The sequence below is a fragment of the Panthera uncia genome (assembly GCF_023721935.1).
Source record: "Panthera uncia isolate 11264 chromosome B3 unlocalized genomic scaffold, Puncia_PCG_1.0 HiC_scaffold_1, whole genome shotgun sequence".
Lineage (NCBI taxonomy): Eukaryota > Metazoa > Chordata > Mammalia > Carnivora > Felidae > Panthera > Panthera uncia.
The window spans coordinates 86,354,918-86,369,776 of NW_026057582.1; the positions used below are offsets into that span (position 1 = coordinate 86,354,918).

Genomic DNA, 14,859 nt, shown 5'->3' on the forward strand with positions numbered 1-14,859 from the left:
ACTTTATGATGTTGAAAGATTAAGTGAAACAATGTATTAAAAACCACTTAGGACAGTGCCTTGGATGGAGCAGTTAATAAAGGAAAGCTATTGGTTAATATATCACTTTAACCTTTTCCATGTTCAGATACATGTAGTTAGATAGGAACTTTATTTTTGAAAAGGATAGGTTAAGGATTGGTTTTCTGGAGCACACAGGAAACTTACTAGAAAACCAACACAGTACTTTTTTAGGCAGTGTTTTGGTAGTGTGCTTGTTTGAATTATGTTTCAATATTCAGGTAAGCATAGACATTTGAGCCTTTATTTTAGGATTTTAGTAATCTGCAAGAAATGCGAAGAGATTAAATTAGCAAATATTTATTGAGATCCTTGGAAATACAAATTGTTTTTGAAGTAAATATAGTTCCATTATATTGGGGAGTTGGAACAAATCATGTAAATACCTAACTTTGCCATAATTGGCAAACTAAAAAGTTATATAATATTTGTTTTTAAGTATTAAAATGAAAAAATATTTAAGCTTTGGATTTAAAACAAGGAAAATTATGCTTAACCAAATTGCAAGAGTTAAATTCTTTTTAGAAATTCTGCATATTGGGGCGCCTGGGTGGCTCAGTTGGTTAAGTGTCCCACTCTTGATTTTGGCTCAGGTTGTGATCTCATGGGTTGTGGGTTTGAGCCCTGCATCAGGCTCTGTGCTGACAACATTTAGTCTGCTTGGGATTCTTTCTCCCTTCTCTGCCCCTCCCCTGCTTGTGTGCACTAGCGCATGTGCTCTCTTTCTTAAAATAAACTTGGGGCGCCTGGGTGGCTCAGTTGGCTAAGCGGCTGACTTCGGCTCAGGTCACGATCTCGCGGTCCGCGAGTTCGAGCCCCGCGTCGGGCTCTGGCCTGATGGCTCAGAGCCTGGAGCCTGCTTCCGATTCTGTGTCTCCCTCTCTCTCTGCCCCTCCCCATTCATGCTCTGTCTCTCTCTGTCCCAAAAATAAATAAACGTTAAAAAAAAAAATTAAAAAAAATAAAATAAAATAAAAAAGAAAAGAACTTTTTTATTAAATAAGCGAATTGATGTTATATATTTGCAGGTTTTATTTGGTTCACTTTAAAAGTTCTTTTTGTTTAGAACTCATTTAACATTTTGAGGGGCGCCTGGGTGGCGCAGTCGGTTAAGCGTCCGACTTCAGCCAGGTCACGATCTTGCGGTCTGTGAGTTCGAGCCCCGCGTCAGGCTCTGGGCTGATGGCTCGGAGCCTGGAGCCTGTTTCCGATTCTGTGTCTCCCTCTCTCTCTGCCCCTCCCCCGTTCATGCTCTGTCTCTCTCTGTCCCAAAAATAAATAAAAAACGTTGAAAAAAAAAAATTTAACATTTTGAAATACTTGCATTAGGAAGTATTGAGCTTCATGTCTCCTTAAGTTATTTGAGCACAATATAGGTTACCTTTAAACAGAGAAACTATCTGAAAGATTTCTGCTTTGGTTGGGGAGGTTGAACTAGAGTTCTTTTCAACTTCAGTCCTTTGATTCTTTATTATTATTATTATTATTATTTATTTGAGAGAGAGAGAGCATACATGCTCGTGCACAAGTGGGGGAAGGGCAGAGAGCAAGAGGAGAGAGAATCCAAAGCAGTTTCTGTGCCATCAGTGCAGAGCCTGTTGTGGGTGGGGCTCGAACTCACAAACTGTGAGATCATCTGAGCTGAGAGTTGACACTTAACCAATTGTGCCACCCAGGTGCCCCAGTATTTTAATTCTTAAAAACAAAGACAAAAAAACAAGGAAGGGGCGCCTGGGTGGCTCAGTTGGTTAGGCATCTGACTTCGGCTCAGGTCATGATCTCACAGTTCATGGTTTTGAGCCCTGTGTTGGGCTCTGTGCGGCCAGCTCAGGGCCTGGAGCCTGCTTTGGATTTTGTGTCTCCCTCTCTCTCTGCCCCTCCCCTGCTCTTGCTCTGTCTCTCAAAAATAAATAATAAAATAAATAAATAATAAATAAATAAATGTAAAGAAGGAAAATTAAAAAAAAATTTTTTTTTTAAATGAGGAAAGGGCATGCATAGGCATTTAACCAAATGGGAACTAGAGGTAGCCTATAAATATAATTAAAACATTTAATTTTACCTGTCATGACTACAGTTTAAAGTCATTTTTACTTTTGGGGCACCTGGGTGGCTCAGTCAGTTGAGTGTCCCACTCTTGATTTTGACTGAGGTCATGCATCCCAGGGTTATGGGATTGAGCCCCACATTGGGCTCCACACTGAGCATGGAGTCTGCTTAAGATTCTCTCTCCCGCTGCCCCTCTCCCCCCTTAAATTAAAAAAAAAATCATTTCCTTCAATTATCAAACATTTTAAAAATTAAAAAGAAATTCTGATGTGCAGGATTCAGTATGTGGATAGCTTGCTTGGCCCTCTTTAGTCCCCGTTGTGCATGTGTGCTGCCTCAGCCAGGAATGTGGTTGGCGCAACAACCCCTGCATCTGCAGGCTATTAGAGCTGTTGGCCTCCTACTTCACCTGCTACAGAAATTATTACTTATACCAGAAATGTTACTTATACTGATGATACCATTGAGTGTGGTCATTGTCCGACTGCTGTAAACCGTCAGTCTCTTTTTATGGTGACCTCAAAGTTGACATTCCTCTCAGCCTGACAAACCATCTGAGCTTGCAGGTGGAGTAGGGAGTAGGGGAGTAGAGCAGTCCCAGACAGGAATGACATGGACTCCTAACGTTCTTACCCAAAGTTGAGCAGTTTTATAAGGATTCTTAGATTGTTATATGCCTTTGGTTTATTTCTAGAGTACTGAAGTGGTGGTTTTTGTTATTTTGTCTAACTGAATGGTTGCTTTTTGTGGAGATTTATTCACCTCTTAAGCTGGACATAGAATTCCAGGGATTTAACTTCCTCTATATCTGTCTTCTTGTTCTATACTGTTCTAGGTTTCTGAGGACCCAGTAGATGATAGACCTGGAATTAGAAGTCTAAATAATTTTATCTCATGACAGACTCACAATAGCCATGCCAGTGCTATTACCGTATGCATGATTTTTGAAGCCATATATGCACTTTTTGCTGTGTTCTTCACATTCATCCCTTACTTAAAAAATTTTTTTTCTTTGATGTTTATTTATTTTTGAGAAAGAGACAGAATGTGAGTGGGAGAGGGGCAGAGGGAGAGGGACACACAGAATCCGAAGCAGGCTCCAGCACAGAGCCTGATGCAGAGCTTGAACTGAGGAACTGTGAGATCATGACCTGAGCCGAAGGTGGTTGCTTAACTGACTGAGACAGCTGCCTTCATCCCTCACTTTTAAATTTTAAATAGTTAAGTATGTTTACATTGTCAGAGAATATACATACTCTACTCTCTTCCTTTTAACCTTCATTTTGGTTTTTGCTGTATGAGTAACTAACTCCATGTTGTATGTTTGATATTCACCATTGGTTCTAATGCAATATCTGTACTCAGTTTGGTTTTCTCAAATGCTCTGTTAGATTTTTTTAGGAAGGCCACAGTATTCCCAGAGTTTTTGCTCATTGACAATAGTTGGTGGCCATTATTCTTGTTATTTTTGTTGGATATAAAATCCTTGGTTTACTTACATGGTCTTTTCTTGATTATTTTATTTTAAATATATAACTCCATTTTTCGTCTGGCATGAAGTGTTGCTGTTGAAAAATTGAGAGTAGTTTAATTTTTTTTTTCCATTATAAAGTCACTTAGTACATGTCTAGATCGGGGATATGCAAACTGTTGCCCGTGGGCTGACTGCCTGTGTAGACACAGTTTTATTGTACACAGCCATGCACATTTACTTACATATAGTCTTTGGATGCTTTTGCTAAACACTGCCATAGACAATATTGAAACCAATGAGCATGGTTCCAGACACTGATATTTGAGTTTCATTTAACTTATACCCTGTGATCTGCAAGCCTAAAACATTTACTGTGTGGTTCTATAAGAAAAAGTTTGCCTGTATCTGGCTTAGATGCCCAAAGGAGGATTTTTTTCCCGCATTTAAAATTAAAGTTCAGTAAAGTTCTAGTAATTCATACCAGACTATGTTTTCATATTTGCTTTTCTCAGGCCTGTTTCTTTCAATACAGAGTTTCAAACTTTTCCTATTTCTGGAAATTTCTCTTGTTTTTGAGTATCTGATCTGTTTTCAGTATTTACCAGTTTCTCTTGAATCTTCATTTGTTTTTTAAGACTTTTATTTTTTTTTCATTTTTTTTTTCAAATTTTTTTTTTAACGTTTATTTATTTTTGAGACAGAGACAGAGCATGAACAGGGGAGGGTCAGAGAGAGGGAGACACAGAATCTGAAACAGGCTCCAGGCTCTGAGCGGTCAGCACAGAGCCCGACGCGGGGCTTGAACTCACTGACCGAGAGATCATGACCTGAGCCGAAGTCGGCCGCTTAACGGACTGAGCCACCCAGGCGCCCCTAAGACTTTTATTTTTAAGTAATCTTTACTCCTAATGTGGGGCTTGAACTCACAACTCTCAAGATCAAGAGTTGTATTGCTCCACAAGTAAGCCAGCCAGGCACTCTTGAATCTTTGAATCTTTTTTTTTTTTTTTTTTTTTTTTTTTTTTAAGTAGGCTCCAAGTACACTTGTGGGAGCCCAGTGTGGGACTTCAACTCAACAACCCTGAGCTGAGATCAAGAGTTGGATGCTTAACTCACTGAGCCACCCAGGCGCCCTGTGTTGAATCTTTTTTAATGTGTGAAAATATTCCATCTTTGTTCTATCTGTTCATTTAATCTTTTGTTCCTTTTTTAGTCTAGTTTAGAAATGATTTTTTGTTCTTAATTTTTTACAAGTTCTTTTGCTTCTTTTCCCTTTCCTTAAATCCTGGTTAAAATTGTTCCTTAGTATTAATGTCTTTAAGCATACTTGGAAATAGTGTGTAGATGTGATATGCTTTTGTGGATTTATCTTTTGCAATCTTACTGTCTGTAGAAAGTTAGAGATTTTATTTTGCTTCTCAATTTTTTTTTTTTCTTTATGACTGTATGGGCTCTGATCTAATTTCTGTTACTTTTTAATGTGAAATTTGTTTCCTTGAACTTTTGGAAAGAGGTTTGGTTCAGGACAGTTGTTGACTTAAACGGAGCTTTCTGTTATTTTCTTACCATGTTAAAAAATATGGAAGATTGCTTAGTTTATGTTCCTCCACCCCTCTTTTTGTAGATGTTCTCTTTGCTTTTCTCATTTGATACTGCCCTACTCTATTTTGACTTAATTCAGTTTTGTTTCACTGCTGAACCTTGTCGGTAGCTCTGATAATAAGGTGTTTTGTTTTTTTTTAATGTTTATTTATTTTTGAGCAAGAGAGATAGAGTGTGAGCAGTGGAGGGGCAGAGAGAAAGAGAGGGAGACACAGAATCTGAAGCAGGCTCCAGGCTCTGAGCTGTCCGCACAGAGCCTGATGCGGGGCTCAAACCCTTGGACCGTGAGATCATGACCTGAGCCAAAGCCTGATGCTTAACTGACTGAGCCACTTAAGTGCCCCTTTTGTTGCTAATTTTTAATGGAAAATATCAAACATGCACAATGTAAACAGAATGGCATGAAGTCCTATAAAATTATCACTCTTTTTAAGTAGTTACTAATATTTTGTATGTTTTTTAGATTTGTATCCCCACCCACTCCCAACTTCTTGCTAGCTGGTTAGTATTGTTTATAGGAACTTTTTACAGGTACACATTTTTGTAAAATTCACATACCTTGAAATACATAGGTTTTAGCTATAAGTTTTGACAAATAGATCCATACTCTGTTGCATACAGGTCATTTCTTTTCCCCAAGGCAACTTCTATTTTGATTTTTCTCCTCAGATTATTTTTGCCTTTAATAGAATTTCTTTTTAATGGTGTCATCAAATATGTACTTTTTTGTGGCTGCCATTGCTCAGCATAATGTCTGAGATTCTTTCATATTGTTGATGATAATGATGATCATTGCTGTTTTCTAATTATTCACTGTGTAAAGACACCACAGTATTCATTTTTCTGTCCTTGAGCATTTTTGTTGTTTCCAGTTTGGGGGGCTATTGTAAATAAAGCCTGCCAGGAACAGTTTTGTAAAAGTATCCTGTGGGCATGTTTACATTTTTTCTTGGATAAAAACTTGGATCAAGGGGTGAGGCGTTGTTTGAAAGAAATTGCTCAACTTCTACCAAAAACCTTATATTCCCACCAGCAGACTATGAGAGTGCTCATTGTTCCACATCCTTGCTATCATTTGTTGTCAGTCTTTTTAATTTTTGCCTTTCAAGTAAGTGTAGATTGGTATTCTGTTTTGATTTTAACTTGCACTTCTGATGTGAATTGTATTGAGTATTATCATTTCATATGTTTGTGGCCAATCATCTAGCTTTTATGAAGTCTCTTCTCAGGTCTTTTTAATTTTTATGAAGTCTAGTTAGTAGTTTTTACTTTTATGGTTTCTGCTTTTGTGGTTATTTTTCATGCAATGTCATGTCCTTTGCAAAGAGATAGTTTTACTTTTTCTTTTCTAATGTGAATTTTAAAATTTTCTTGTTCTTGCCTGATTCCATGGCATGAACCTCCAGTGAAATGTCAATAGAAGTGGTGAGAGTGGACATCCTTGTCTTAGTTTTTACCTAAGAGGAAAGCATTTAGGTTTTCACTATGTGGTATGATAGCTGTGGATTTTTCGTTGCTGCCTTTTCTCAGGTTTAAGAAGTTCCCTTCTATTTCTGGTTTGTTGAGTATTTTTATTGTGAAAAGGGTGTTGAGTGTGGTCAATTGCGCTTTTTTTTTTCTGCATCAGTTGAGATGATCATACGGAATTTTTCCTTTATTCTTTTAACATGGTGTATTATATTGGTTGAGTTTCATATGTTAAACCAGAATTGCATCCCTGGAATAAATTCCACTTTGGTCATGGTGTGTAATCCCTTTATTAAGCCGCTGGATTTGGTTTGCTAGTATTTTATTGAGGATATTTGCATCTATGTTCCTAAAGGATTTGGTTTGCTAGTATTTTATTGAGGATATTTGCATCTATTTTTGTAAAGGATATTGAGTAGTAGTTTAATTTTTCTTGTAGTGTCTTTGTTTGATTGTGGTATCGGAGCAATGCTGACCTCATAGATTGAGTTGGAAGGTATTCCTCAATTTTTTGGAAGAGTTTGAGAAGGATTGGTGTTAATTCTTCAGACATTTGGTAAAATTCGCCAGTGAAGCCATTAAAATTGGACTTTTCTTTGTGGGAGGTTTTTAAAGAAATTATCACTAATGCAATCTCTTGGATTTTTTTTTTTTTGGATTTTAAAGAAATTATCACTAATGCAATCTTTTGGATTTTGTTTTCTTGAGCCCATTTTACTTGTGTCTCTATAGAAATTAATCCATTTCTTCTAGGTTGTCTAATTTGTTGGTGTACGATTGTTCATAGTATTCCCTTAAAATTGTTTTTATTTCTGTAGGGTTGGTATTAATGAGCCATCTTTCATTCCTGACGTTAGTAGGTTGAGTCTTCTCTCTTTTTTTTCTTCGCTAGTCTATTTAAGGTGTGTCCGTTTTGTTGATCTTTTCAAAGAACAAATTTTTGGCTTCACTCTTTTGTTTATTTGTAAATCATCTACTTGAGTTCTTTCTGCTTTATTCTTTATTTCCTTCTTTTTGCTTGCTTTAGATTTAGTTTGTTTTTCTCTCTATAGTTTCTTATGGTGAAAAGTTTTGTTACTGACTTGAGATTTTGTTTTTGGTTTTTTTTTTGGTTCTTTTTTGTTTTTTACTTTTTAAAATTTATTTTTGAGAGAGAGAGAAGGGGAGGGGCAGAGCGAGAGAGGGAGACACAGAATCTGAAGCAGGTTGCAGGCTCTGAGCTGTCAGCACAGAGCTTGACACAGGGCTCGCACCCACAGACTGCGAGATCATGACCTGAGCCAAAGTCAGAGATTCACCCCACTGAGCCACCGAGGTGCCCTGAGGTTTTTTTTCTATTATAAGCATTTACATAAATTTCCCTCTGAGCACTGTTTTTGGGGCATCTCATAAGTTTTGGTATTTGTGGTTTTGTTTTGTTTAATCCTGAAGTATTTTCTAATTCACCTTGTGATTTCTTCTTTGACACAATGCTTACATATTTAGGAGTTTGTTTAATTTCTGCATATTTCTTAATTTCTCGTTTCTTTCCTTGTGATTTCTAATTTCATTCCAGTGTAGTTGGAGACCATATACTTGTATGATTTCAATTCTTCTAAGTTTATTGTGACTTGTTTTGTGTCCTGACATGTAGTCTGTCCTAGAGAATATTATGTATTGTGCTGTTGTTGGATCGAATGTTCCATATGTATCTCTTAAGTCTAGAGAATTGTTCATGTCTTCTATTTCCTTATTGGCCTTTTGTCTAGTTCTGTCCATTATTGAAAGTAGGTATTGAAATACCCAACTATTGTTGAATTGTCTATTTTTCGCTTTTGACAGTTTTTACTTAATATATTTTGAGACTTTGGTGTTAGGTGCATATATGTTTATAATTTCCCTCTAAATGCTGCTTATTATATCCCAGACATTTTGATGGTGCTCTTTGGTTTTTTTGGTCCAAAATTTATTTCCCTTGTGCTTTTATTTCCTCTTCTCCCCACCCCTCTCCTCCTCCTCCTCCCGACTAATGATTTATTTATAAATATATTTTTAAATTTTCAAGTATTTGGTACTTTTTAAGATTTTTGTTTTTGATTTGTAATTGTGGTCAGAGAACATACTTTGTAAGATTTTTCTTTAAATTTATTTAGCTTTTTTTATGTGTCTCAGCATATGGTCTATTGGTAAGTATTTCATGAGAAATTGAAAAGTATATGTTTTCTTTATCTGTTGCCTGAGTAGTCAGTTTTGAAAGTTCATGAGAGGGGCGCCTGGGTGGCTCAGTCGGTTAAGCGGCCGACTTTGGCTCAGGTCATGATCTCGCGGTCCGTGAGTTCGAGCCCTGCGTCGGGCTCTGTGCTGACAGCTCAGAGCCTGGAGCCTGTTTCAGATTCTGTGTCTCCCTCTCTCTGAACCTCCCCCATTCATGCTCTGTCTCTCTCTGTCTCAAAAATAAACGTTTAAAAAAAAAAAAAAAAAAGAACATGAAAGCTTGACTGCCCCAGCCCTTTTAGACCTATTAAGTACACCTTTTACAGTTCACTATTGGAATGGACAAAAATCTTCTACATTTCAACTCTTTCTTTAAATGCTCATGTCTTTCTTTCTAGTAAATGCTCACTGGTTATTTTTGAGTTCAAAGAACCTTTCTCCTAAGCTTTCCCAGAAATGTCTTCACTCTTCTTCATGTGGAGTGATGTAGAATTTTATATATACACTATGATGTATATATTTATTTGCCAGACTTATGATTCTCATGGGCAGAGATAGTTTTCATCCTTAACATTTTAGTAGCAGATGACCAATAAGTATTGCAATTTTAATGAGCCAAACTCTGTAAGACTGGACTTAACCTATATGCTTTTAGTCTTTTAAGACCTACTTTACCTTAGTGCATTATTTCATAAGGTGTTATAATTCCTATTTGATGATTCTGGGTTTAAGATAGATTCATTCCTAGGTGTTTTGTTTGTTTGTTTGAGAGAGAGAATTTTAAGCAGGCCCCACTCCCAGTGAGGAGCCCTGTTGGGGGGCCAGGGAGGGAAGGCTCGAGATCATGACCCACTGAGTCACCCAGGTGCCCCTCTGTAATTTAAAAAAACAAATTTTTTCCCCCAAAATACCCAAGAATAGGGGCGTCTGGGTGACTCCGTTGAGCTGCCGACTTCAGCTCAGGTCATGATCTCACAGTTCGTGTGTGAGTTCGAGCACTTTGTCAGGCTCTGTGCTGACAGCTCAGAGCCTGGAACCTGCTTTGGATTCTGTGTCCCCCATTCATGCGCGCGCGCTCTCTCTCTCTCTCAAAAATAAACAAACATTAAAAAAAAAATACCCAAAACAAAAAAGACCTCAGAATAGAACCTGTGTGGCTCAGTTGGTTAAGCATCCAACTCTTGATTTTCACTTGGATCATGGTCCCAGGACCATGGATCCCTTGGATCTTGGGATTGATCCCTGCATGGGGTTTTGTGCTGGGCATGGAGCCTGCTTCTCTCTGCTTCTGTCTCTGCCCCTTCCCCACTTGCTCTCTAATTTAAAAAAATTACAGAAATTGATTAAAAATAGTTTTGAGAATTCCCCCTTGCATTTGCTATATGCGAATTTTCCTTTTCTAAGGAGTGCTGTGCTGAAGAATTAAGGAATTAAGACATCATTTACATACTTTAAATAGGATTTTAAAGTAAATAATACATGCCTTGAATGATAAATCACTTTAGAATTAACTTTGACTCTTCAGGGAAAAAGGCAGCATTTTTTATTTTGGGATGGCGAGTTACAACTGAGTACCATTTGTTTATAGGGAAATAGTTGTTTGTAAAGGTGTGTAGGGACTTCTCTGATGAATCCTTTGAGTGTGGGGTTTTTGTTGGAGTAGATTGTGTATGTGTGTGTGTATGTATGTATAACTTCCTAAAAGTTTCTAACATTTTTTCTGTGACTGTTGATTTAGTAAAGACATAATGTCTTAAGCTTAAGTCGGTGAAGACTACCTTTTGCCAGGATTTTTGGCATCTTTAGGCGTTGGGAATGCTTAAAAGGAGTTAGACTTTTCTGTGAATGCATTCACTATTGTGAGTAGCATTAATGTTCTCTGCAGTTTATAGTCTTTTCTAATTCCTTTTTCATTTTGAAGCTCAGGATGGTAAGATGAACGTATTCTTTATATAAGTGAAAAAACAGTTAAGTGACTATAGTTTAGCAGTGATTGAAGTAGGATTGGAATTCACATTTCTTAATTCTTTGGTAATTTTTATATTCTGTTTCAGATTCTAATTTAGGGTATATTCTTAACTACCTCTGTCTTGATACAGTTTTGTCAGCCATTTTCTCATCTATAAAGTGATTCAAGTAGATTGCCTCATAATTTCTTTTTGATGTGAATTCGATTTTTAAAGTATCATGTGTGGTAAGATAAAATGATCTTATAAAATGAATGATTCAACTGCTCTTTTTACACTTGCATGATTATTGATCATTAGAATCATGCTCAGGTAATTAATTCATTCATTGAGGGTTTTCCCACTACATTATGAGCTCCAGAAGACAAAAATCTTCTGTATGTGGTTTACTGTTTATGAGGTTCTTATCCTAGCCCAGTGCCTTGAATGTTGTAAGTGCTCAATAAATGTTTCTTGACTGAATGGTTGAATGAATGGTAATATTGGCATGGGTGGAGGTTGCATAGTGCTGTGGAAAGAGTATGCGCACTCTTTGATGTTACTCATATTTTTATTAGATCATAGGGTAAAATATTTCAGAAGTTGTTGGGAAGGTTACTTGGGATAGTATGTAAAAGTTCAAAGCATCCTTTCACTTAAAATTTTGGTTTCTTAATTTAATCCTCTGGAGACCTACACCAAGGGATTTTTATTATAGAAGGTGGGCACATTTGGCCATGCTAGGTTTAATTTTAATAACCCTTGTTATTTTTCTCTCGTAGTTTTATATGTGGCACCCATAAAAGATGAGGCTGAGAACACGGAAAGCTTCTCAGCAATCAAATCAAATCCAAACACAACGCACTGCTAGAGCAAAGAGGAAATATTCAGAGGTTGATGATAGCCTGCCTTCAGGGGGAGAAAAACCACCGAAAAATGAAACTGGCTTGTTGTCTTCAATTAAAAAATTCATTAAAGGAAGCACACCCAAGGTAATGGTTTTACCTCGTACTTAAAATTGAAGTTTAGGTTATTTTCTTTAAGCATGCAAAGATGAGAAATCTTAATATTGCTAGTAGATTAAGGAAATGTCTACATTTTGGTGTTATTTTAAGAGTAGTAACATGAAAAATATATAATGGCCATTCAAGAAAACATTACTTATTCTACTTAACTGACCCACTTCACCTTCTGTTTTTTCAGCATAGTATTATGAAAAGCAAAAGAAATTTTTCCTTATTTTATGTGAGTTTAATTAATACATTGTTTAGGGAGATGATTTCTCTATCTGAATTGTAACACTTGTACACTGAAAATGTATTACTTCATTAAGGTGGGGGGAAAGTTGTTAAAAAATGGATATGACCAGGAGTCACATGCTTCACATTCATACTCTGGACCAACTTGAATGATCTGAGGAAATTCTTTACCCCTCTGAACCTTAAGAAGACAGTAAAATGGGACTAATTTTAACTGCTTTGTCTGCCTCAGAGTTGTTTTTACATTAGATGGCAAACAGAAAAGGCAGTTTGAGAAATTTTAATGCACTCTATAAATAGTGTTATTATCATTCATTGTATGTATTTAACGTGGACATTAATGAGTAATCCAAGATTCGGGTTAAAAAAAAGAAAGGAACTTGATAGAAAGATAGGTTTTTCCTATGTTTTCTGACTTCTCTTTGTATTCTCTTCCTTCCTTTCTTTTTTTCCTTCTTTCTTTGTTTCTTTCTTTCCCTTCCTTCCTTCCTCCCTCCCTCCCTCCCTCCCTTCCTTCCTCCCTCCCTCCCTCACTCCTTCCTTCCCCCCTTTCTTTCTGAGAGATCATGTGCACAAGCTGGGGAGAGGGGCACAGGGAAAGAGGGAGAATCTTAAGGAGGATCCCAGGACCCTGAGATCATGACCTGAACCAAAATCCAGAGTCAGATGCTTAACCAACTGACCCATCCAGCACCCCCATATTCTTTTGATTTGGGCATTCTTTTATTTTTTATAATGTTTATTTATTTTTGAGAGAGAGAGTGCTAGTGGGGAAGGGGCAGAGAAAGAGGGGGACAGAGGATTTGAAGCAGGCTCCGCACTGACAACACTGAGCCTGATGGGGGCTTGAACTCACGAACTGTGAGATTATGACCTGAGCTGAAGTCAGATGCTCAACTGATTGAGTCACCCAGGTACCTCTGGGCATTCTTTTATTAATGTGTCATCATAGCATATCATATCATGCTTTTTTTCTCCTTTAGTAGTAAGATCTGTCTTTGTTAGTTAGCAAATTTTTGCCTGTGTCAACTACACATCCAGGGTTTTCCTACAGAAATTTGTTTGTTTGTTTCTTTCTTTCTTTCCCAAAATCTTGGATTTTTCATTAATGTCTACTTAAAGGTCTTAAGTTAAAAATAAAAGATGTTAATAAATACAATAGGGCCAAACCTGTTTGCAAACTAATGTCTTATTCACTAATTGGGGGGGGGCAAGAGTTTTCCCACAGCCACAAAATCATTTAATTGTACTCTTATTCATTATAGATTTTTAAATTATATTCTATAAGGTTATTATGAAAATTAGTATTGGAATGTCTTGCTAAAATCAAGGTACATTTATTTTTTCTCCCAGTCTACTAACCCTATGTTAGAAGTAAAGTAAATAATTAGCTTGTCATGTATTATTCCTATTAAGCTTATACTGGCTTTTTAGTCGTTATTTCTTATTATCATTAAATCATCTTTTTGATAATATATTCTAAAGTTTTATTGAGAATCTATACATTGCTTGCTTATGTTCAGTATCTTGAATACAGTGTTATCTTTTTCAAAATTTGGGTGGGGGTTGGTAATTAATGTTTATTGAATATATTTAATTAGGTGCTTTATATCTAGTATCTCCTTAATTCTTATAACTATCTTGTTATTTTATAGAAGAGAAAAATTTAGGCCTAATGAATTTAGGTAACTTGCACAATGTCAATAACAACAATAATTGTAATAAATGTCCGAATAAAAAAGAACAATAAAGAACAAATAGAACAGTAATGACTATCAGCAATTGAGCAATTAATATGTGTCATGTATTGTTCTCAGTGCTTTAAGCATAATAACTTCTTTAAGACTTTCAAACCATATGAAGTAGGTGCTATCATCTCTATATTACAGATGAGGAAACTAAGGCACAGGAAGTTAAATAACTTGTACAGGGTTACTCAGCTTTAAGTGGCAACACTGGCATTAAAGCCAAGAAAGCCTGGTTTCAGAGCCTACATTTTAATCCCAGTATGCACTACTGCCTCTACAATAAGCAACAATACTGAGATTTTAAACCCAGGTACAAGGGCCCCTGGGTGGGTCAGTCGGTTAAGTGTCCGACTTAGGTTCAGGTCACGATCTGCATGGTTCTTGAGTTTGAGCCCCAGGTCAGGCTCTGTGCTGACAACTCCGAGCCTGGAGCATGCTTCAGAGTCTGACTCTCTCTGTCTCTCTCTCTCTCTCTCTCTCTCTGCCTCTCCCCCTGTTCATGCTCCCTGTGTCTCAAAAAATAAATAAATGTTAAAAAAAAAATGTAAACCCAGGTACCTTTGACTCTCATACCTTTGACACTCATATAGTGCTCTTTCTACTATACCATCCTTTCTCAAAGTAGCTAGATAATGTCTTAATAGAATCTTGTGTAAGGATTGAAAATTCTTTTTGATGAAGGCAAGTAAGAGTTGAATATTCTGTGCTACCTAACCATGTTGTCATTTATTTATATTCTATCATCATTTCAAAGCTGCTTGAAGCTTATTCTTTTTATAGGAAGTTTTTCCTTCTAGTATTTTTTGCATATATTTTCATCTTCTGTTTTTATTCTGGCTGGATAATAAACTACTGCTCTTACCTCTACAAGTATCCTTTTAAAACCACGTTAGACAACTCCTTGTGCTGTCTCTTTTGTTTTTTTGGTTCCTTTCGTTTTTGTCTGCTTTTGGACTTTTAAAGATACGTGGCAGGGCCCCTGGGTGGCCCAACTTCTGCTCAGGTCATGATCTCACAATTTGTAGATTTGAGACCTCGCGTTGGGTGCTCTGCTGTCAGTG

At 36.8% G+C, this 14,859-nt stretch overlaps 1 protein-coding gene across 4 annotated transcripts in view; it reads left to right on the forward strand.

The window, feature by feature from the left end:
* CTDSPL2 (CTD small phosphatase like 2) overlaps window positions 1–14,859 on the forward strand; it is an 83,717-nt gene that overhangs the window by 16,357 nt on the left and 52,501 nt on the right. For all 4 annotated transcript variants that reach the window (XM_049613536.1, XM_049613534.1, XM_049613538.1 and 1 more), the window contains exon 2: window positions 11,574–11,783. In XM_049613536.1, coding sequence (XP_049469493.1) covers window positions 11,598–11,783 — 186 coding nt within the window. In that variant the 5' untranslated portion in view covers window positions 11,574–11,597. The remainder of the gene's footprint in view (window positions 1–11,573; window positions 11,784–14,859) is intronic.